Below are 25,221 nucleotides of genomic sequence, written 5' to 3'. Positions count from 1 at the left end.
AGTACATCTATGTTTTATGATTTCTAATGAATCATTGCAGGTTTTGATAATGTTAAGTACATCTATGCTATATTGTTCAAATGTGACTTAGTAATGATCCTATAGATTCATTTGGAACATAGATGTTAGGTGGCATGACCGACTTTAATTGTTTTCGCATTTTATATTTCAAGTTGATGACTTTGAGAATCTACATCTTGTTGCTTTGTATAGCATGCTTCTATGTGGTTTGAATTGCATGGATGATGTGATTTATGTTAGAGATGATCTAGGGTAGCTTAGGATGCTCCATGAGTCTCACCCTTGACATAGACGTTAGGTGGCATGAGGCTTTTAACATGTTTCACCTTAAGGTGATAAATTGTAAAATGTTAGGTCGATGCATACTCATTTCCTACGAGTAGCTTTATGTTGCTCACCCCAAAGTTACTGAGGATATTTTTCAGGTAAAGGAATCAAGGTTAGAGATTCTCATTATGCTTGGATGATTTGTGGACTTGAAGGTTTCCATTCTTGTGAAGGTTGGCTAGAAATGCCATTTGTAGCCTTATTTGTCAAATGTGTATATTTGATTCTAAACTTATAATGTGTGCCTAAGCACACTTTCTGATTCTCATTTTATGTATATGACATGAGGCCAAGGGCCAAACTTCTTTTGGAATTACATATATGTCATGGATGTTAAATCTTGCCTTTAATGAGAATATATGAAAAATCATGCGTTTTAGTATGCTATTTTGCATCAGAGCGTGCATTGTATATGAAATTCATCCAATAGCATTCATTAATCATGTATGAAGTGTGGCCAAGGGTTAAACAGTATTTTAAAACCATTTTATAATTTTGAGTCCCAAGTTTTCATTCCAAGCTTCATTTTTGTCATTTTGGCTGTCGGGGGGTCATATTTTGCATCGGCGATAATTTTAAGCCGTGGACCATTGTAGCACATCCTATTAAGTAAGTTACGTTTGCGTGCATGATCGTTTTCATGAAAAACTTCTTCTTTGGTGAAATGAGCCTCCTATGGGCTCATTTTGTATTTTTATTGCATAATCTGGTCTAGAGGCATTTTGGGGTTTTCCTTTGGGAAATAAATTCCGACCTCGACATGGTCACTTAGAAAACATGATTTTAGGGGGGGTTCTTCTTCATGTTTTTCCAGAAAATGTCATCTTGGTACCGGAAATCCATTGCAAAGTTCAGCTTTCAGTTTTACATTTTAGCAGCTTTTTGACCCTCATGACCTGATTTCATGGAGGGGCATTTTGGGCATTTCACAGCGAGTTTTTTTCGTTTTCTTCCTTTTGGTCGAGTAGAAAACTCGATTTTGAGGGGGGTTTCTTCTTTGTGTTTTTCCAGAAAATGTCATCTATCGCCTCAAAAACCCATTTTTTACTGAAAAACCCCTGCTACCAAGTTTTTTGCTGAGTTGTAGTTCAAGTGTGCGAGTAGTAAGCTTCTCGTAACAGGTTAAATGAGTTGGGGCAGAATGCGAACCTCCTGTTTTTGCCTCCTAACCAGTTAGATGGTCTTGGGTTGACTATTTTGACCTTTTTACTCCTGTTTCTTCCGTTGGCCATATCTTCTTCATCCAGACTCCGAATCAAGTGATTTTTGAGTCTAAGTTTATTAATTTTTCGTTATCTTTCCAATAGTGTGCTCGGTAGCACCCACTTTCATGTTGGAAATGACCGTTTTGCCCCTAAGTTCATTCTTATCCGTTTTTGAAACGCCGCTTCTGCATTTGTTTTCTTTGGGTTCCGTGACCTCATTGAGTGTCACATTGGTGTCTTTGAGACGCGCTGTATCTCTAGAGACTGTTGTTTCATCTTTTGCTTTCGCATTCTGGATTCGTTATCGGATCTACGTTCGGTTCATCACAGGACGCGCTAGCCTAAAAACCAAGGCTGTCACAGTTCTCCTGCTCATTCTGGTATGGTATGTCGTCTTTGTCGTTCTCTATAAGGCCTCAAGCAGTCTCCTCGAGCTTGGTCTGATCGTTTTGGCACTGCCATGCTCAAGTTTTGTTTCCATCAAAGTGCAGCTGATCATACCTTGTTTTTACGTCATTCAGGCAGTAAGACAGTTGATCTCATTGTGTATGTCGATGATATTGTTCTTACCGGTGATGATACTACCGGAATTACTGAGGTTAAGAGCTATCTTGGTCGTCAGTATGAGATTAAGGATCTTGGTCCCCTACAGTACTTCTTAGGCATTGAGGTGGCTCACTCCAAGGCTGGCATTTTCATCTCTCAACGCAAGTACGTTCTTGACTTGCTTTCTGCTTCTGGTCAGCTTGGCGCTCGTCCTGCTAATACTATAATTGAGCTGAATCATCGGTTGGCTGATTCTGAAGGGGAGTTGTTGTCAGATGCTGGTCAGTATCAACGACTTGTGGGGAAGCTCATCTATTTATCCATGACTCGACCTGACATTGCTTATGCCGTGAGTGTCATGAGTCAATTCATGCACTCTCCTTGTGCCCCTCACCTTAATGCAGCTATTCGGATCCTTCGCTACTTAAAAGGGTGTCCAAGCCGTGGTATTTTGTTTGCCAATCATGGTCACTTACATGTTGAGGCTTGGACAGATGCTGATTATGCAGGATCAATTTCAAATAGGAGGTTAACTTCGGGTTATTGTACCACTATTGGTGGTAACTTGGCGCAGTAAGAAGTAAGATGTTGTCTCTCGATCTAGTGCAGATGCAGAGTATAGGACTACATAGGACTACGGCTCTTGGGGTATGTGAGTTGCTATGGCTGAAAACCTTAATGACAGATTTGTGCCTTCTAGTGTCGCTTTCATTCTCACTCTACTGCGACAACAAGTCTGCCATTAGCATAGAAGCATATCTAGTTCAGCATGACAGGACTAAGCATATAGAGGTGTACCATCACTTCATTCGAGAGAAGATCATCTCTAGTCAAAATTGCACTCCATTTATCACAAGCTCTCAGCAGCTTGCAAACATTCTTACAAAGGGCGTCAGCAAGATTGTGTTTGAGAATGCATCGTCCAAGTTGGGCGTTTCAGATATCCACTCACCAACTTGAGGGAAAGTGTTAGCATATATGATATCCACAATTTATGGAATGACTTACCATAATAGCAGAGATTTGACTATGCATATGTTAGCATATATGATAGCCACGATTTATGGAATGACTTACCATATTAGCAGATTTTTTATTATGCTATAGATTATGCTTTAGAATATGTTGTGATTTGATTTAAATTTAATTTAGTTTTCTTTCTTGTAATATGAGCATGTGCTCTTTTTATCTATAAATACTATAGCTGTGAATAAGCGATTCATATCATTCAAGCCTTTACATATTAGAGCATCTCCAATGCAAAATGCTATATTTCCATGCCAAAGCTATATTTTAAGAAGAGCTACGATGTCAAAATGCTATATTTTAGCAATTCTACTCCAATGGTGCATTTCATCCAATCTTCCCATTTAATGCAATGTTCCAAGATTGTGGGACTTTTAACAACCTTAAAATATGAGAGGTCTTTTGGAGTGCCTTATTTTCATCCACTAGTTATATTTTGAGAGACCATTTGAGAGGGCATTGGAGATGCTCTTATAAATCTCATTCAAGCTTTTTACATATTTCTCTTCTCTTTCTTCTATATTGTATTTCTACTCTTCCACTAGTCATCCGGTCTATAGATACCTTAGAGGGGGAACTTCTGGAACTGCCTTCCTAAGTTCAGCAGGTGGATGTTAACGCTCAGGGCCATTTTAGGGCATCTAGGCTTCAAGGGGCACCCCTTTCCCTAAATATCCGGTCAAGTCGCCAAGCTAGCCGAAGCTCTCCAAGCCATGGTTAGCACGAGCAACACGAACTTTACACTTTGAGTTCGGAACTCTTCCAACTGTATCCACCACAGAGGGCTAAAGTTGGGCTTCAAGTTTCTGAGAATTTGTGGAGGTCCATAGGATTTATGGCCCAATTTGACGTCGTCCTTGGATGTATCTCGAAAAACCTTTACTCTCGCATCTGATTTGAGGAAGAGTGGAAATCCCGCACTTGGTGCCTTAAATGCCCGCTGCAGGATGAGATGGACTTCTGATGCCAGCATTTCCGGGTGCAGCCGAACCCAAAGAAAAGCATTTGAGTGGAACTCTTCCCTAAAAGACCGCAAAGCAGAAAGTCGAGTTGGTGGCAGGTAGTCAAGTCGATCAACGCCATCGGGAACCAAAGCGTTAAGAGCCGATATTTTTACAGATTCTGTTGAAATATCTGTATTATTATTATTTTTTTTTTTTTATTAGTTGTTTTCAACCTTTTATTAGGTGTTTTATGTAAGATCCCTATTATCATGGGATCACGTAGATAAGATTCCCATAATCAGATCACGTAGATTTTGGCATATTTCCTGTTTTTCGTTGATTTGGTTTCCTTTCTTTATACTATATTCTTGTATATAAATATAGCTCTTGGCTCTCAGTTTAAGTAAGCCAAAACCCAAAACTTTTTCTTTTTGGTATCAGAGCAAAACAAAAACCTTCGCCTCCCCATCTTCTTCCACCCCAACGCTGCCACCTTCTCTCTCCCTCTCTCCATTTTCCCTCACCTCCAACGCACCTCCATCTCCTCCCAGCCCTTGCGTCGAACACCTCGGGTAACCCTCTGCTTTATGACCTACGAGTCCTTCTAGTGGTTTTTTTTTTTCTTTGTGGGCTGCAGGTGTTTGTTCAGCAGCATATTTGGAGGAAAGCGCCGATTTTTCCGGCCTTGTTTTTTTCTCTTTCCTCCTACTTTGACGTGTGGACCAGCCTTATTTTAGTACAATGACTGATTCTAGTAGCCAAAAGGACACTTTATCCTCGGTCCAACATACTTTATCTTCGGCACATCATACTCCAGCACAGCGGGTTACTAGTGTGCTCTTGAATGGACGCAACTTCGTATCTTGGTCCCATTCTCTTCAACTCTATATTGGAGGGAAAGGGAAATCTGGTTGGCTTTTTGGGTCTAGTCAAGGAACCGAAAAAGACGGATACTAAATATATTGCATGGGACATGGACAGGTGCACCATTTTGGGTTGGATCTTCAACTCAATGGAGGAGCATATCTATAATATGTTCAAGTTTCAAACTTCCGTTTTTCGTCTGTGGCAAGCCCTAAACAAGATGTATGCCCATTTTCGCAATGACGCTTGTATCTTTGAACTCTATCAAGAGATTGCTCGTGCAACTCAGGAGACACTCAAGTTGTCACTATCAGAGTATTTTGGGTACCTCCAGTCTAGGTGTGAAGAATTACCACAGTATGAACTTCTCTCCGATTTCTTTGAAGAAGTTGCAATTCTTTTGGTCTAAGAGACTGGACCGCCAACATACCTACCAGTTTTTGATGGGTTTACAATCTGAGTATGATGCTCTTAGAACTCATATCATAAACACCTCTCCTATGCCTGATTTATTTGATGCCTTCGCTATTGTTGACCATGAGGTGCTTAGACATCAGATCTCTCAGCCAGTAGCTTTAACAGAGACTCCAGTTGATTATATGGCTCTTGCTCCTAATTCTAGACTTTCAGAGGGAAAGGTTATTTGTCAACATTGTGGAGCCATGGGTCATGTAAAGGATAGTTGCTTTAAGCTTCATCCCGAGTTAAAGCAAAAATTTTCTCGCAATCGTCCTTCTGGCCGTTGCCGCACTGCCGCAGTAGCCAATACTATTGGTGGATATACTACTCCACAGATTGTCCCTCCTGCTTCAACTCCCCAGACCATCTTTTCAGGACTTCAATCAGTTTTAGTCTCAGATTGGTTAGCTCCAGGAGCAGTTCGGAGCTTTATCTACCAAGGCTGGCTCTTCTATTCCCCCGACTACTATAGCTACAGGTACTCCTGCTTTTCATGAAGCAGGAAAACCTAGTTGGGTTCTGGATTCTTGAGCCAATGATACTGTTGAGTTGTCATTATTTTTAACTCCCGTTACCCCTGTTACTTATGCAGTTAGTCTAGCCGATGGGTCAACCACCATTATTCGTAGTAAAGGAGATGTTCATCTATCCCCTGATATTATTTTGCCATTTGTTCTTCATGTTCCTAACTTTGCATTTAATCTTCTATTTGTTAGCAAACTTGCCAAATCACTAAACTGTGCAGTGATTTTCTTTCCTCATTACTGTATTTTACAAGACTTGTGTTTGAAGAGGATTTTTGGCAGGGGATATGAGCATAATGGTCTCTACTACTTTAGGGATCCTCCACCAACACCTCCTCCACTTGCTTCAAGCCTCTGTTCTTCTCTAGGTCTTATGATTTTTCTTTTCAGACTTTAAATTTATGGCATGCTCGCCTTGGGCATGTAAACTTTCAGTATTTATGTCTGTTTTTCCATTCATTAACAATGGCTTGTAAGGATAATAAGTTTCAATGTGAGATTTGTGAGCTTTCTAAACATACTAGAACCAGTTATATTTCTCATATGCATCGTGCACCTAGTATGTTTGATCTCATACATTCTGTTAGAAATAAAAAAGAGAGAAATTGTATTATATTGTATTGATGTGAAAGATATAAGAATACATAGGGGTTTATATAGGAAATGATATGTATGGAGAGCAAGTAATCCTAAACAATATATGGTAAACCTAAACCCTATATGGTAAACCTAGACATGGTAACATTATATTATAGAATATATTCTAACAACACATGGTAACAATATATTCTAACAGCCCCCCTCAAAGTCAATGTGGGTTATATGAAGCCATCTTGAGTTTGAAGACAATCCTTTCACCCTGATGTAGGTGACGTGGCATCGATGCTAACGAATCTTTATACATTAAAAAGGTGGAGTGACATAAAAGGTACCTTGATTGGAGTATTTTCATACAAAGATTTAATTTTTAGTCATTAAAACATTGTTCGCGACTTCCTATGGAGCTTGAATAAGTTAAACTCAAAACTCAAATTTTCTTTAAAAGATTCAATCTTTATACATTAAAAAGGTTTAGAGACATAATAAGTCCCCAAATTGAGGTAATTCAATTGAAAGACTCAATCTTTGCCCCTTAAAACACTCTTCGTTAGGTCAAAGCGAATTCGAATAAGTTTCAATCAAGACTCTCATTTTCTTTCAAAGATTTAATCATTATAAAATAAAATGGTCTAGTGACATAATAGGTACATTGATTGACGTATTTTCATTCGAAAAATTTATCTTTAGTCTTTAAAAGGCTCATTGCTACTTCATAGGGAACTTGAATAAGTTAAACTCAAAACTCTCATTTTCTTTCAAAGATTCAGTCTTTATACAATTAAAAGGTCTAGTGACATAGTTAATACCTTTATTGAGGTAATTTCATTCAAAGATTCAATATTTACTAACTAAAACACTCTTCGTGATCTCAAAGGGAACTCAAATAAGTTTAGCTCAAAACTCTCATTTTCTTTTAAAGATTTAATATTTATACATTAAAATGGTCTAGTGGCATAATAGGTTCATTGATTGAGGCATTTTCATTTTAAGATTCAATCTTTAGTCATTAAAACACTCTTCGCGACTTTATAGGGAACTGGAATATGTTAAACTCAAAACTCTCATTTTCTTTCAATGACTCAATCTTCATACATTAAAAAGGCCTAGTTACATACTAGGTACCCATATTGAGGTAATTTCCTTCAAAGATTCAATCCTTACTCGTTAAAACACTCTTCGTAAAGTCAAAAGGAACTCGAACAAGTTTAACAATAAAACTCTCATTTTTTTCAAAGGTTTAATCTTTATACATTAAAATGGTCTAGTGACATAATAGATACCTCGATTGAGGTATTTTCATTCCAAGATTCAATCTCTACTCACTAAAACACTCTTCGGGACGTCAATCGGAACTTGAATAAGTTTAACTAAAAACTCTCATTTTCTTTCAATGATTCAATTTTTATACATTATAATAGTCGAGTGGTAAAATAGGTTAATGACATGGCAAGTGACTTGGCACTACTATTGGCACCTCTGCTGCGTGGCAACTGACGTGGTAGGTAACGTGGCACATCTATTGGCACCGTTGCAGAATATGTCTGACGTTGCACCAATGCTGACATGTCAGGTGATGTAGGGTGGATCTATGAAGATCTTGGAGCTAGGTGTGGAGCATTAATAGGTTGTTGTTACCATCCCCGGTGGTAACTACTATAAACTGATGGGTGATGAATTTGTAAAGATTCACCACGTTGAAGGCGCGTGTAAGCGCATGATGACCATGGATGGCGCAGTGACGGAGTTGATCCGATACGTTGAGGTGCGGGACTACCACTGGTGCGCGTGAAAGCGAATGGAAGAGTGGGATCACCACTTAAGGCGCATGGTGGCGCTGTGATGGAGCTAATCCGACACGTAGAGCATCTCTGAACAAGGCATCTCGTTAAACAACGAGGCTTCCCTATACGGGGCATCCCTAAGCGGGGCTTCTCTAAACGAGACATCTCGTTGGGTTTCCTGGAGGAATACTTAGACAACGAGGCTTCCCTGGACAGGTTGCCGCCGAGGATGGGGTTGATGGTGTCATCCCCGGCGGTGATTACGATAAACTAATAAACTGTTTACCAGTGATCGAAAAGCTCTGATACCATGTTAGAAATAAGAGAGAGAGAAATTGTATTATATTGTATTGATGTGAAAGATATAAGAATACATAGGGGTTTATATAGGAGATGATATGTGTGGAGAGCAAGTAATCCTAAACCCTATATGGTAAACCTAGACATAGTAACAATATATTATAGAATATATTCTAACAATACATAGTAACAATTTTTTTTTTAATATATTCTAACACATTCTGATGTGTGGGGTCCTTCTCCTGTTACTGCTTTTTCGGGGCATCGTTATTATGTCACATTCATTGATGATTAATCCCGTTACACATGGGTATGCTTACATAAAAAGAAATCTGAAGTTTTTCCCTTGTTCACTCAATTCCTCCAAATGATCAAAAGTCAATATAAAACTGTTGTTAGGAATATTAGGTCTGACAATGGTCGTGAATATGTTTCCAATGAGTTGTTGACTTTAAGATATAATCAAATCAAGACCAAGTGATAATGAAGAGAAGAAAACGAGAAGAAAGTGGATGAGAGAAAAAGAGAGAGAGATGGGAAAAGAGAGTTAAAGAATACTTTCATCCTTCCACCACATTCTATTTATAATAAAAAGTTTTAGAAATTACACATAAGCCTCAACATTATATAAGTAATAACAAATAAGCCCCTGACAACACTCCCCCTCAAGCTGGTGCAAAGATATCTATCATGCCCAACTTGACTAACATATTTTGCAAGCAAGTCTTGCTCACACCCTTAGTCAAAACATCAGCAATCTGATCATGAACCTGATCATGTGTGTTGACGTATGGAGTACAAATCAGCCCAAAACGAAGTTTTTCCTTGATGAAGTATCGATCGACTTCAATGTGCTTTGTCCTGTCATGTTGAACTAGATTGTGGGCAATGCTAATAACAGCCTTGTTGTCACAATACAACTTTATTGACTCGCGAACAGGATAACCCAACTCACTCAACATCGTACGTAGCCATAACAACTCACAAACTCCATGTGTCATGGATTTGAACTCAGCCTCTGCACTAGATCTAGCGACTACAGGCTGTTTCTTGCTTCGCCATGAAATAAGATTACCTCCAACAAATGTGCAATATCCTGAAGTAGATCGTCGATTTGTCACAAACCCTGCCCAATTAGCATCAGTATAGGCTTCAACACGCAAGTAGCCATGACTCCCTAACAATATCCCCTTACTAGGTGAGCCCTTGAGGTAAGGAAGAACATGATGAGTTGCCTCAAGGTGAGGTGTACGCAGAGCATGCATAAACTGGCTAATCACACTAACAGCGTAGGCAATATCCAGGCACGTGAGAAATAAGTAAATCAGTCTCCCAACCAATCGCTGAAATCTTCCCGCATCATCTAATGGGCCTCCATCTACATCATTTAGCCTATGGTTCTACTCAATGGGAATATCAATAGGTCTAGCTCCAAGCCTGCCTGTTTCAGCTAACAAATCTAACACATACTTCAGTTGAGAAATGAACACCCCTTTCTTCGATCTACACACCTCGATGCCAAGAAAGTATCGCAATGATCCGAGGTCTTTAACCTCGAACTATGTTCCCAAGAATGACTTCATTCGACGAATCTCTTTTGGATCATTTCCAGTGATAACAATATCATCAATATATACAATAAGGGCAGTGATGCAACCCTGGTACTTCTTAATGAAGAGAGTATACTCTGCCTAACTCTATGTGTACCCTACTCTTTTCACAACAGTGTTGAACCTCTCAAACCAAGCACGTGGCGACTGCTTTAACCCATACAAGGCTTTATTTAGCTTGTACACTAAATTTTGACCATTGGCAAGCTTAAATCATGGTGGCATAGTCATATACACCTCTTCCTCCAAGTCACCATGAAGGAAAGCATTCTTTACATCCAGCTGATGTAAGGGCCAATTCAAATTAGCTGCCAAAGAAAGAAGAACACATATAGAGTTCATCTTGGCAACTGGAGCAAATATTTCCAGATAATCAATTCCATGGGTCTAAGTGAAGCCCTTTGCAACTAACCGAGCTTTATATCTCTCAATTGTTCAGTCTACATGATACTTTATTAGGTAGACCCATTTGCAGATGAAGGGGCATAAAATCCTACTGGGCCGAATTCGGCCCAGCCCACCCATTTGAAAAGAAATTCCAGCGATTGCCTAGTCCACTCATTTTTTATATCGAACCTGTCTTTGTGGTGGAACAGCCCAAGAGGAAACCAAGCCCGCAAAGAATTTTAGGGCAAAGGGACTTCTATAAAAGGAAGGTGAGAGAGAATGTAAAGGTATTCTGATTGGAGTGTAAGTAAATCCTTTCCTAATATAGAGAACCATTTTCTTGCATCTTCATCTGGTACCGTCTGTGGGAAGTCGACGAGTGATTTTCCAATAGTTTTCCGATCCAATTGATGACACAGCTTCGTTTCCTAATATAGTTTTCAGGAGGTTAACCAGAACGGTCGACAAGAGGAACTTTGGCAATTGATCCAGACCTTGCGCAAGGAGAACGCGGAGGTCGTGGAGATCTTGCGCAGAAAGGGTACTCGCTCTTGTACCATGCATCCTATTGCTAATTATGTGCCTTACCATAGATTATCTCCAAATTATAGAACTTTTACCACTAATCTCTCTAGTGTTTCAATTCCTAGAACCATACAGGAGACCTTGAATCATACTGAGTGGAAGGCAGCAATTATGGAAGAGATGAGGGCTTTTGATAAGAACAAAAGTTGGTAGATTGTTGAGTTGCCAAGGGAGAAGAAGACTGTAGGCTGCAAATGGGTGTTCACGGTTAAATATAAGGCTGATGGTAATATTGAGAGATACAAGGCAAGACTCGTAGCTAAAGGCTTCACCCAAACATATGAAATAGATTACCAGGAAACCTTTGCCAATAGATCACAAGGAAACCTTTGCCACGGTGGCAAAGGTAAATTCCATACGGGTGCTGTTGTCTCTTGCTGGAAGCTTGAGTTGGCCATTGCAGCAGTTAGATGTAAAGAATGCGTTCTTAAATGGTGAGCTAGAGGAAGAAGTGTTTATGAATCTACCACAAGGATTTGAAAATGATTATGGAGCTGGAAAGGTGTGTAAATTGAAGAAATCGCTATATGGTTTGAAACAATCACCCAGAGCATGGTTTGATCGATTCACTAAAGCTATCAAGGGTCATGGATATCGTCAAAGTCAAGCTGATCACACTATGTTCTACAAACATTCAATTGATGGTAAGATAGCCATACTTATTGTTCATGTGGGTGACATAACCTTGACCGGAGATAATAAAAGAGAATTGGAGGATTTGAAGTCTTTTCTTGCAAAGGAATTTGAGATAAAAGATCTTAGCGCTTTGAAATACTTCCTATGAATGGAATTTGCCAGATTCAAGAGAGGGATATTTGTCTCTCAGAGGAAGTATATGTTTGATTTACTTATAGAAACTGGTTTACTTAGCTGCAAACCGGTGGAAACACCAATGGAGCCCAATTTAAAGTTGCAGGCAACAAGTGCAGAAAAAGTGGTGAACCGAGAGCAATTCCAAAGGCTGGTTGGAAGACTCGTTTATCTTTCACACACTCGGCCAGATATTGCATTTGCAGTGAGTGTAGTGAGTCAATTTATGCACTCACCAGAAGAAGAACACTTTGAGGCAGTCTACTGGATTCTCAAATACCAAAAGGGATCACCTGGAAGAGGTTTGTTGTTTGAAAACCACGGCCATCTAAGGATTGAAACCTATACCGATGCTGATTGGGCAGGTAGTGTGACGGATAGAAGGTCTACTTCAGGTTACTGTACTTATGTTGGTGGAAACTTGGTTACTTGGAGGAGCAAGAAGCAAACCGTTGTAGCAAGGAGTAGTGCAGAAGCTGAGTTCAGGGTTGCTCATGGAATTTGTTAACTTTTGTGGCTGAAAAGATTACTTGAAGATCTTAAAATCTTAAGTCCAATGCCTACGAAGCTTTACTATGATAACAAAGCTGCAATCAACATAGCTCATAATCCTGTCCAACATGATAGGACTAAGCATGTGGAAGTTGATCGACATTTTATTAAGGAGAAATTGGAAGGAGGAGTGATATGTATGCCCTATTTATTAAGGAGAACAGGTAGCAGATATCCTCACTAAAGGATTCCCGAAGGGGAAATTTGACAATCTTACATGCAAGCTGGGAATGCAAGATATTTTTTCGAGCCAGCTTGAGGGGGAGTGTGGAAAGATCTAGACTGAATTGTTAGGAAATTAGTTAGGGAGGATTTTTAGGAATTATCCATAGTTAGATAGTTGACTTTTTTAAAATTATGATATGTATATATCTTTTCCTTAGATAGAATTTGTAATACACTTCTACATATATAGGCCTGTAAACTAACATATGATATATGAAAAGAGAATATCAGAATTTATTCTTTTTCACCTTTGTGTTCACAATCAAACCCTACTCTTAGAGGGATTAATAATGGGGTACAATAAAAGAACAGGCTACTGCTTCTTTTAGTGATCCACTTAACCTCCCTCTCTCTCATTTACTGGTGCAAGTTCCAAATTGAATATTCAATTGCCGATAATACTAAAATATATATATATCATGCTTGTTATCCTCTATACACCCACCTACTTAAAGTCTCCATCTTATTATCAGTATTGCAGTTACTGATATTCCAGTTACTGAGAGTCTGAATATAGGAGTTAGTTCCAAATTGAATATTCAATTGCAGATAATACTAAAATTTTGGCCCATATTTGGAATCATCCTAATCAATTTCTCTACAACAATAAATGAGGATATTATTTCAACAAAGGGAAAAATATATTCAAATCTCATTCAAAATTAAATATATATATATACACACACTCATTCTTTTATGCTCATGTTACATTTATTAATAAAAGATATCGCGAAACAAAAAGTTGCCAAAAACTAGGGGCTAATGATGCAATAGTGTAAGAAAAATTAAATCAACTTAAAGAAATTCTAAAAAGTTATATGAGTTAAAATAAACATACAGCAATATGAGCCTAAATATCATTGAGTTACCTTTGGAAGGATTTTTGTCCTTGGGAACAATCTCAATGTAGCAGGTGTCTCGAAATGAGGTGACTACAGATATTTTTGCTTCAAACTACAGAAAGTGTTTTAAATACATCAGAAACCAATGATTTTAGAACTTACAAAAATCTGGATGCTAGCAAAGCGGATAATTAAACTGCCCATAAAGATAAATCAGTTTTAATAAAGAAGTAATAAGAAGGTTGCATATAGAATGTCTAAAAGTTGTACAGAAAGTTAATAATTATGAATCAGAAACCCATTTTACAAAGGAATAGAACTTTCTAGCAACATCAACTAGAAGGGCCACATTGTCAATCTTCAGCAACAAAATTAGGTAAAAGACTGTTACTCCCAAGAAAAGGTCTATCTCGAGTCCTCCCTCCCCAGGACCTTGTTGTAGTAGGATTTTCTTTCCCTTTAATACGGGAGTAAGATTTTCTGTAGATTCAGCTCGTGGACCTCTAAAAGTTTAGAAAATGTGAGGTCCACGAGTAGAGATTGCAGGACAATCGTGTTCATCACCTTTTTATTCTATCATTTCATACCTAAATGTGTATGATGCCTAATATGCCACACAAATTCACATGTCAGTCATTTGATAAAGAAAATAATAAGATGGCAAGACAGCAGTGGGAGAATTAGAAAACCTAGCTAAAACATAATTTGAAATGAGCTTCTAAATAGCATAAATAAAGAAAATATAAGGATTTGGCTTACACGGTCTGCAGCTGCTTGTAGAGTAACATGATCTCCCCATTCCCCTGATCTAGTCCCACATAAAATTTTGTAAAAAGATACAATCAGATATTAGTCACATCAAAAATCATTAAAACATGATCTAATTTTGCAGGAAGATAATCAATATGCATCAACCAGATGTCTGACTTTTTCATCTTCTTCAGGTAGCTTTTGTACTTCATCGGGACATAGGCTTCATATAACTTTTTGAAATGCTTTAGCTGAAAATAATTTCAGATACTAAAATAAGAACAAATGATGATAAAAAGAAAAGCTCCCTTCAATGAGAAATATGCAATGGAAATATCACCATAGATTGTTGTAGATGTTGTGTTTGTAACATTAAATTGTCAATACAAGTTTATTAACATATACCTCATTTATACATATGATACCCACATACATGTGTATCTATATGTGTAAAAGCAAAGGAAAAAAAAAATTAAAAATAAAAATAAAAATAAAAAAAGAAGAAGAAGAAGAGAGAGAGAATCACTTATCCTCCACCCATAATAATACTAATAGTCATCATCATCCTTACCTTAATCCGATATGAGTGGGGTCGGCCACATGAATTCTCTCTCTCTCTCTAAGCTTTTCTATTACATATTCACCTACTATACTTAAATTTTTTAAATCATTTTTAATAACCTCATCCCATATTATTTTTGGCCGCCCTCTCCATCCCTTACCTTCTATTACAACTAGTATTCCTCGTTTGACTGGCACGTCGCTAGGTCTCTGATACATATGTCCAAGCCATCTAAGTCTACTCTCTCGAATTTTTTCGCCTACAGGTGCTTGCTACACCCAATTTTTATCACACTTCCATCTAGTGATCCAATCTCTAGTCCTCCACTCATCCATCTTAATATTCTTTCTTGTTTCTTTTTTAAGGCCCAACACTCCACTCCATACAACATAGTTGGTTTAATAACGGTTTAGGCTATGTTTTATTCTTTTATCACATAAAATCCTACTAGTATGTCTCCATTTTGTCCAACCCATGCCAATTCTACCAGTTACATCACTATCAATCTCTCCCTCCTTTTGTATTATCGATCCTAGATACAGAAAGTGGTTGTTTTGAGTAATCCTTTGGTTTTAAAGTACTATCATTATATTATCTATATCCGAATCTTATTTTTTTTTCTTAGTTGAAATCCGAATCTTTATTAAATATGCACTTCATATGCTCTCTCAAATTTTTTCACCAATGGGTGCTTGCAACACCTAATTTTCCTCACACTTCCATTTAGTGACCTAATCTCTAGTCACTCCACTCATCCATCTTCACATTCTCATTTTCACTACATGAATGTGTCGTTCTTGTTTCTTTTTTAAGGCCCAACACTCAGTCCATATAACATAGTTGGTCTAGCTTGTTGGGTACGATACGCTATTCAAAGCATCAAGAAAGTGGGGCATCAAGAGACCACTAGCCAGTGGGAAGGGGGAAATATATTAAACAACCTTTGATTCCTCAACAACCAAGTTCTCTAAATTTCAAGTGAAGATAGGGTCTTATCTTCTCCCGCTGTACAGATTCAAGAGATTTCAGGGCATACTGAGGCTTTTGAGCTTACTGCCGCTAAAAGCCCTTGGCGGACAGCAGAGGGCAGAGGAGAGATCATTTTGAACAGCTCTAGAAGAGCGATGCTTCCTTATCGACCCCCTTACCCCTGATGACCCGAACGCTCGTCTCTCAAGAATTGCTGAAGATCCTTTTTGCTTGTGGCCTTAATTTGCCCCTTGTGTGAGTGGCTTGAGCTATTCGCTTAGGTCACGCTTCTCCTTGTCTCGTGTCCTAGTTTCATTTGGTTTGGAATGGTGGTCGAGTTAGGTGGTTGGTATATGCTGTGCTTATATCCACGATGCAGCCCTGACATGCTCAAATCTTCGACGAAGAGGGATGTTTATGCCGTCGGTGTGTCACAACTGCTTGAACAGTGAGGAGATTTGTTAATCATTTATTTGCTTCCTGTTACTTTGCATGGGAGGTTTGGTGTTGCTTAGGGTCCTTGATGGGTTGGGATTTGCAGCCTCAAGAAGGGATTCTTGAACTGGCTACAGCCTTTGCTGCATATACTACCAAGTCTACAACGCACAAGGTGTTTTGCATGCTATCCACGATGCAGCCCTGACATGCTCAAATCTTCGACGAAGAGGGATGGTTATGCCGTCGGTGTGTCAAAACTGCTTGAACAGTGAGGAGACAGTTAATCATTTATTTGTTTCCTGTTACTTTGCATGGGAGGTTTGGTGTTGCTTATTGTCCTTGATGGGTTGGGATTTGCAGACTCAAGAAGGGATTCATGAACTGGCTACAGCCTTTGCTGCATATACACTACTAAGTCTACAAGGCACAAGGTGTCTTGCATGCTATTCACTGCAACTCTTCATCATATTTGGATGGAAAGGAGTGCTAGATTTCATGGTAGTGCTCATTCTACTCCCATGGAACTTACTAGACGCATTATTGGTGAGGTGCTTGGTGTCTTGGGAATTGCTCTTCAGGATGTCATTAAGTAGTTAGGACTTCATTTTTATTGTATTGCCCTGCAAGTTTCGGCTTGTTTTGCTCTCTTTTGCAGTTCTTGCTTGTTTGTATTGTAAGGGTATGCCCTTACTGAGTGGCCTTGTAATATAACCTTAAACTTGTTTTATATAAAAATTCTTTTAGGAAAAAAAAAAAATCAATACACTGAACTCGCTCCTACAATTACGATCACAAATAAGCTGCATCCCAAAGATGAAGTTGGTAGAGCCAATAAAATGCAGTATGACTAAATAAATCAGTTGTTAATGACGAAATCAAAGGACAACATTCCAATTTAAACTTAAAGATGGAAGTTGGTAGAGCCAATAAAATGCAGTATGACTAAATAAATCAGTTGTTAATGAAGAAAATCAAAGGACAACATTCCAATTTAAACTTAAAGATGAAGTTGGTAGAACCAATTAATAAAATCTTTTGATGAAACATGATCTTCTGAGACCATTCAATTTAAATGTCAGCTTTTGAAATTTCAATATCCGATATACTTTGTAATACTTATGCCAAGGTGAGCGCGATAAAATGAATTAAAAGAGTTATCTGAACTTCACCTGCTTGAAAACCTGCTTTCTTACATGTTTGTGGTACTCTGGATTGTGAAACAACTGATCCGCAAGAGCTCGAAACTGTCCAATAAGTCAAACATGTGAATTAGAAAGCATATTAAGAAGAAAATAAATTTTTTTTTGAAAAATAAAAAATAAAAAAAAGGATGCAAGAATAAGTTGACACAAATTATAGATATTTATCCCCTTGAAAAAAGATATACATATATATATGTGAATAGAAATACGGAGTGCAATGATAATAATCAAACCAATATAAGCTACAACCTGGCAATTGCCGTCTCCCTCCATTTGAAGTTCAGTTAAACCATATGTGGCCAACCTGAATGACAGAAATATTTATGAAAGAACCAAAAGTTATTTATATTTGAGACATTAAGTATGTAAAACCAAACATTTGGTGCTACTCTCTAAAGATCACACCTATCAACAGGGCTTTTTAAGCACAACAGTCATCATCCAGCAAAATCAAAGAATATAGACAAAAAATGATTGCTAGATAAACTATATCCAGGAAGTAGATTTCAGTGAAAAGAATAAAGAATAACAATTCAAACCGTAGAGGACTCATCACACGATTAGCGACAATATAGAGCTTGCTGACAGAGTAATATTTGAAACGTTAGACCATGATTTCAAGGCATGCAAAAAGGTTAGAAACTTATATAAATATGATGGTAGTCACTAAAAAGTTCCATACAAGACTCAAAGATGGACAAGAAAGACTGAAATTTGTCATAGAAATGGCATTAGTAATTAACCAAAGAATAACCTGCAACTAAAAACTGACAGTGAGCATGTTTTCAACAAAACAATCTATAGATTGCATGTCAAGCTCTAGTAAAATTGTAACCTTTCTGACAGCCGCTCATGGTCTAAGGTTGCATCAGTCACATCAGGTATTTCCCCATTTACCCGCGGAGTGTGCTGCCAACAGTATGAATCAATGAGTACAAACATAGAAAGAAATACCAAGGAAATATTTGAATTGCCAAAACACAAAATAGAAAAATAAGGTTATCATGTGTGAATATGCACCGCATACTCATTAAAATAATCGTTGCTGGTGAAATAAATTATGGCTACCAAAAAAGCAAGGCAGCTAGTATACTTACGCGGAACATTACTAGGCATTTCAAGATTCTCTAACATTACTAGGTTTTTTCAGACAGGTTTCGGACTGGTTTTCTCTTCTTTTGGCTTGGAACATGCCTTCATTTCTCAATTCACAGCAATTAATATGTTGGGTTGTTGCAAATCTGAATTCTAAGTCCACAACACACTGTGTAGAAGAATTATTTCCACAGTTTTATGGAATATATGGATGGAGAGAAATTCAAGACTTCATGACCAAGGGATCAAACAAGCTGATGAAAAAGCTAAATTATCCTGGTCATGGTGAGAGGTAATGGATCTTATGGAGTTCACTTTGGCTGATCTTCCTTTTTGTCTATAATGTTTCTCATTAAATTCCTTTTAAGTCATCTCTTCTTCCCTTGTTATTGGAAGTGGAGATTTTCTTTGTTGATTTCTTTGTAAAGGGGAGATATGCGTCCTCTTATAGGCCATGTACTTCATTGATTTATCTATATACACCATCTCAGAAAAATAACATGGTGGTATTTCAAGATTCTCTAACAGATATAACATGGTGAGTAGTATTTCTTTGGACTTGTATATAAGGCTATGCACAAACAGGTAAATAAATACCAACATATATCCAAGTATATGAGCATATTTCAAGCAAAAATGTCATAACTTGGAGGGGCATATTTTAACTCAATAATATACTAGATAGACCACAATTCCAAAAAACAATTCATGTAACCAACACACATAGCTAGGAAGAAGGGTCTGATTAAATTCATGTGCACATTAATCAACATTATGGTTAAAATGTAACAACCATCACCAGACACAATATTGTCTCTTTTTGGTCCCCCGAACCGGTCACTTCCCAGGGGGTCACCCCTCTTGGTACGACTCCAGTATAAGCACGCTTAACTTCGTAGTTATGATAAATGTGTTGTGTCATAGAAGGGTATCGAACCTTACATAGAGCACTTCACCTTCCCTATGCTGTGTGGGATCATGACACCCTATAGCTTGTCCAGTGTTTCGCACCCAGGGACGAAGCCAGTGTGTGCCCAGAGGGGGCACATGCCCCTCTGGCCTGACCCCACCCACTATAAAATATAGTAATTTTTATTTTAATTTGTACATTTATAAGAAAATTTCTATATAATGCCCCCCTAAAATTTTAAATTTCTAAAATTGTCTTTAAAATTTTTCTTTCCTTTTTCTTTTGCTCTTAATATTCCTTTGATTTCCTTAAAAAGAAGTTAAATTTTCCTTCTTTACTCAAACTCTAATTTTTTTTTCCCTTTCAAATTTCTCATTTTTCTTCCCTTTTCTTCTTCTTCTTATTAATTTTTTTTGGCCCCCTACTTCTTAACATTCTTCTTTTTGCATTTAAGAATGATGTATATAGTATGTAATTTCTTTTTTTTTTTTTTTTGTTCTTATTTAAATTATAATTTTTTTTTTTTTTTTACACTGCGGCCCCTCTGAATTAAAATCTTGACTCCGCCCCTGCTCGCACCCACCCACATCACACCCGTCCATAGAGGTCGTGACATAAAATTTGGTGAAATATTTATTACCATCTCAATATAATATTATGTCATTGGTACAAGGCTCATTTAGGTGGCAAATCAAACACATACTTCAATAGAATTACGATAATACTACCTAAGGGGAAAACGTGTTCTGAAACAATGTCATGCTAATTGATAAGAAAGAATTTTTACTTCCAATAACATCATAATATAAGTGCCTCAATACCATGTTAAATTTCGGGACGGCTATATATTAAGTGCAGATATTTGAACAAGAGGAAAAAGACTGTTTATGAAAGTAACATATGAAAGGAGTACTTCTATAAGAAAAGCTTGTCTGAAGCGATTATATTACCGGGATGGAATCCAAATGAGAAAGTCTCTTCCCTAGCTTTCCACCATTTTTCTGACTTTCATCTTCTGCTAGAATTTTGGCAATGGTTTGGTCATCCTCTGTATCATGAGAACTGCTATTTAAACTTGAGCTTGAGCTTGAGCTTGCACTTGCATTACCAAAGTGCTCAGTCATATTATCTTGATAACCAACGTATGGAGAGCACCAACCTAAAATAAATACGGAAATAGAGTAAAGCAATTACATTATTTCTTTACATCAGATAGTCTATAATTCAACAGTTGACCAAAAGACAAAGCTATTAAAATTTTTGTCAACCCAAGAACTGATCTTGATATCCTAATTCAGCAAATTTTCCTTGATCAGTTGAAAATCATATGATGTAAACCCCCATCCTGCTGCGATAATTTTAGTTAAATATCATTAAAAAAAAATTGAAACGTGTAGTGCCAAAAAAAGAATTAAAAGACCCAACTCATGTCCATATTTGAACAAATAAGGAACACCCATTATTTATATTTCACAAAATTCACAGAATCTCTTCATATATGGTATGAATCCAAAGATACAAAATGGAACAGAGAGAATAGGTATGCTTCTTTAAGTGAAGAAATATACATAGAAGTAAAGCAGTAAAAGTTACCCAAAAGAGAAAGAGAGGAGAAGGCAGAGACGAGCACACAGATTATTGCTGTAGAGGAATATGGGTTTTTGGTACAGATTAGACCAAACGTAATTCTCTCCCCGACAAGAAACGAATACTATCGAGGGAACAAGCTTGACAAGCCGTGTGAACTTTCCCTGCTAAAATATCATAAAATAACATCTGAAAAAAATAATAAAATAAATATATAAAATATTTGTCGAAATAGATAAGAAAAATAAGTAAGAAGTTAATATAAAATAGTTGTCGAAATAGATAAGAAAAATAAGTAAGAAGTTAATATAAAATAGTTGTCGAATACCTTAGTAGATGTTTTGAAAAACATCAATCGGAAAAAGTCATAACAAAGTTTCCTTACGCCGTCAAGGGTTTATCTGACATAAGAGTTTTCTCGTTGTATAGAGAGTCTGGAGTGTTGTGTCCCTTTGTTTGGTCACCTTGAGTGGTGTTTCTTCACTTTTCCGTTCTGGTTTTCTTTGTTCCCTGTTGTTTTGAGGGTGGTCTGCTTGGATCTGGTTGGTGGGCTGTGTTTTGGTTGGATCTGGGTGAATTCCTTCAATCTCTGGGTTTCTGGGGTTTCCTTTTGTTTATCAGTCTGGATGTTTGGTGTTTAGTTTATGCTAAGTGTTTGGTGTCTAGTTTGGGTTTGGATTACTCCGGTTTCGGTTGTTTGGTATGGCTTCGTTTCGTAATTTTTCTCAATTCCAATTCATTGGTGTACCAATCCGACTCCGCTTCTGTCTCCATTGTTTTGGCGGGCTATCATGAGTCCGATGTGTGGGGTGTTGATTAGTGGTGTTGGTCAGAAGGGAGGAGGAGGGGGGCAGTTAGGACCTATTTTAAATTGGGGGGCTCTGGTTGGAGATGGTCCGCTAGGGTTGGGATAGGGGTTGCTGAGAAAATGGTTGTTTTTGACGATTTATTGGCAGTCTGTGTGGGTGTTGGGGGGTTACTGGTTCCATGGTCGAGGGGGGAAGGGGTTTGCCGGCAGTGGTAAGGGTGCTCACTGGTGTACCATTTGTTGTCGGCACTTGTTGTTAGTGTTGTGGATGTCGGTCACTGTTAGGATGGTGTCCTTGCTGACATTAGGGAAGGTTCTCGATTTTGTTTATCTGGTGAGACCTATGTCTCTGCCCAACTACGTAATCCTGTTGACTAAGACGTACCACCTTTATTGGGTAACTTGTTTCTTCACTTCTCAGAGGTTACAGTGCTTGGGCTTGTGGATAGGCTTATAAGCCGTCTTTACTATGCTTTGTGATATGATAATTCTGAGGGTTTATTACCTCGAGCAGTGCATGACGGTCACTTCACCTATCGTCAGTGCTACTGCCATGGCGGTGGAAAAATGGTTGAGTTCTCTCAGTGCTTGGCCTTTGGGCTATGTTTGGGCTATTTATTTGTTGTTCTTCCGTTATTTCATATATGTGTGGCTTCTATCTCTTTTCTCTATTTCTTTATTGCCAAAGTGGGCGATATTCATACCCCCTTTGTTTCTTAACTGTAGTTTCTTTTATGAGGGGATCATAGAACAAGACCTTCTGACACAGCTCGGGGGATTGACTTTAACGCCGGCTGAGAAAGAGCCGATTCACCTGACAGCTGAGGATATGGCCCAAGGAGTTCAGGTTTGTATTGAGAGTCTTTTTGCCAAAGTTTGGACTTCTAAATCTATCACTTTTGCAGGTGCGAAGTTTATGTTTGGAAAGATTTTTGCTAAGTTGTGGCCAAAGAATCAACATAAGCAACCCCTGTACCAGCAGATTTAGGTTTTTAAGGTTGCACATAACTTATTCCAGTTGATTATTCTAAACACAGGAGTTCGTCATGGGGTGATTCAGGGATGTCCTTGGTTATTTGATTGCCACCTTGTGGTTATTAAGGTGTAGAAGGAGGGTCTTTTAAATTCTGAAGGTCTGTTCCAAGTCTTTCCATTCTAGATACAACTTTCTGATGTTCAGACAGATTTCTAATCTGAAAAGGTGGGCCAATGAATTGCTAACTCCTTTGGTAGATGCTTAAAAGTTGAATTACGGGACAAAAGTGGTGTGGATGGTAAAGAGAAAGGTCTTGCGGATAGTCGGGTTCTCCGCATTAAGGTGGAGCTGAATGTTTTGCAACCTCTTAGACGTTATGTGGTCTTATATAACCCAACTGGGGTGGCTTCCACGGCTCAAATTCAGTATGAAAAATTACCTTCCTTTTGTTTCTTATGTGGCATCATTGGGCATCACTGGAAAATTTGTACTGTGGAAAGGGGTCCCGGGATGCCGGATTTTAAGGAGTATGGGGGTTGGCTTAGGTTCGAAGGCTTTATAGGGCGGGATTCATGGCAGCCAGAGAAGGATGGAAGTGCTAGTAGGGGTGAAAATCAAAAACAATGGCTTTATATGGAGGATAATGACTCTAGTGGACGATATGGGTCATTCCCCTTCCTCTTCCTTGGCTCGTCCTTTTTCCTAAATGGCCTGGTGACTCTCATGGGATCTTTGGGAGCCATTTGGGTAGAAACTCTTGCCCTCAAATGCTTCCTTTACAACCATCAGTGGTTGCTCTGTCATATGTGGGTGATCCAAATCGAATGTTAGGTGGAGAAGGTCATGGTGAGGGGTCTACAGGTGCTATTGATTTACCAATTCTGCCAGCGGTGGAAAATAATGGTAAGGGGGTTGTGGTGGATTTTAATCCCGGGACAGATCAATTGCCAGTGCCTGAAGGGGGTATTATGGTAGGGTCGTCCTCCTAGAGTCATGTGGCTTCTATGCAGGTGGAATATGCAGTGAACTTTGATCCAGTTACCTCTCCTATTAAAGGCCGGATTCTGCCGCTAGAGTGTTGGGCCCAAATGGTTAAAGGAAGGCAGAAAGGCAAGGCAAAGTCCACAGTTGGAAAGGGCTCTCCCTCGGATTCGTCCGCCACTTCAAATAGTTAGGGCTCTTCGCTGGCTTGAAAGGGTCGCAAACGTCGTCAAACACTATCCGGTGGGTCTTCAGCAGCTAAGCAAAAGGGGGATAAGCGGTGAAAGGGAATGGGAGGGGGTGATTTGAGCCAGATGGCTTCGTTGAGTCCTCCTAGTAGTCTGGCTGGTGTTCACTCAGGTTCTTCCGGCGGCTTGGGAGCGCAGTTGACGGATTCCTTCAATTTCGAGTCCTCTCAGTCGTGTGCAACAAAGATTGCTATGTTAGTAGGGGCTAGACGGTCTCCTACCCTGGAAACTGCTTAAGCTTTGGTTCTCATGACAGTGGTCATGTCTTAGCTTTAGCATAAGTTTCTTTGGGAGTCATCTGGCTGTCTTCTTTAATGGTTCTTTTGTAATGTTCTTATGCTTTATTTGCTTCTTGCTATTCCTGTAATGGCCTGCTGGCTCTTTCTTGACTAGACAAAAAAAAAAAAAAAAAAAAAAAAAAAAAAAAAAAAAAAAAAAAAAAAGAAATAGATAAGAAAAATAAGTAAAAAAAATTTCCCATCTCTTTGTTCCATGTGGCAGTCTTTTGCGCGTTCATACTTCATTTTCTTTTTTAAAGATGGCAGTTTGAAAGAAAAAATTGGATTACAACACAGATATCATATTGTTTTGCTGACAACGAATCACCAAACAATTGGATTTCATGTGGGATACTTGATACATGCATTTGACTACTATCATGTAAACAATTGGATAAATAATCGTCTGCTGTGGAATCGGGTCATATGGTAAAAAGTTTTCCTTTCTCTTTGTTCCACGTGGTATTCTTTTTGTGGAATCAGGTCATCATTGTGATCAATCGCAAGCCAATCACGATCGATTACAAATCCTAGTCAGCGATAAGTTCAAAAGTGGTTAAGGTCAAGCCACGTTAACACGATCGATTGCAGCAGAGTTGCGATCGATCGCAACACTGTGCGATCGATCACACCTGCTGCTAACAGCCTGTTTTGTGCACGGTTTTGCTGGATCTTCACCTACCTAATGGCTACGGGATTGCATCATTTTGGGGCCTATTTCTGACCTGTTTTGGGCTCAAAAGGTCTTATATAAAAATGGAATTGAACTATTTTGTAAAGGGTTAGCTAGTTAGAGATATTTTTAGAGA

At 38.4% G+C, this 25,221-nt stretch overlaps 1 protein-coding gene across 6 annotated transcripts in view; it reads right to left on the bottom strand.

The window, feature by feature from the left end:
* The window catches only part of LOC132311104 (OVARIAN TUMOR DOMAIN-containing deubiquitinating enzyme 11), a 32,476-nt gene extending 10,637 nt beyond the window's left edge, over positions 1-21,839 (bottom strand). Inside the window, exons 1-10 of one of the 6 annotated variants that reach the window (XM_059808836.1) lie at positions 21,450-21,835; positions 21,128-21,288; positions 20,803-20,882; positions 20,485-20,693; positions 18,365-18,438; positions 17,779-17,833; positions 17,497-17,571; positions 14,536-14,609; positions 14,368-14,416; positions 13,636-13,720 (exon numbers count right to left, since the gene is read on the bottom strand). In XM_059808836.1, coding sequence (XP_059664819.1) covers positions 13,636-13,720; positions 14,368-14,416; positions 14,536-14,609; positions 17,497-17,571; positions 17,779-17,833; positions 18,365-18,438; positions 20,485-20,658 — 586 coding nt within the window. In that variant the 5' untranslated portion in view covers positions 20,659-20,693; positions 20,803-20,882; positions 21,128-21,288; positions 21,450-21,835. Of the gene's footprint in view, positions 1-13,635; positions 13,721-14,367; positions 14,417-14,535; positions 14,610-17,496; positions 17,572-17,778; positions 17,834-18,364; positions 18,439-20,484; positions 20,694-20,802; positions 20,883-21,127; positions 21,303-21,449 lie in introns of those variants that run through there. The other 5 variants (XM_059808837.1, XM_059808838.1, XM_059808833.1 and 2 more) reach the window with 5 other exon arrangements.
* Positions 21,840-25,221: the final 3,382 nt, after the last annotated feature.

The sequence above is a fragment of the Cornus florida genome, unplaced genomic scaffold (genome assembly GCF_030987335.1).
Source record: "Cornus florida cultivar Cherokee Brave unplaced genomic scaffold, ASM3098733v1 CherokeeBrave_3.0.0_Hap2_Chr06, whole genome shotgun sequence".
Taxonomy (NCBI): domain Eukaryota; kingdom Viridiplantae; phylum Streptophyta; class Magnoliopsida; order Cornales; family Cornaceae; genus Cornus; species Cornus florida.
The sequence above is the reverse complement of the archived record's forward strand: the minus strand, read 5'-3'. Positions and strand labels throughout refer to the sequence as shown.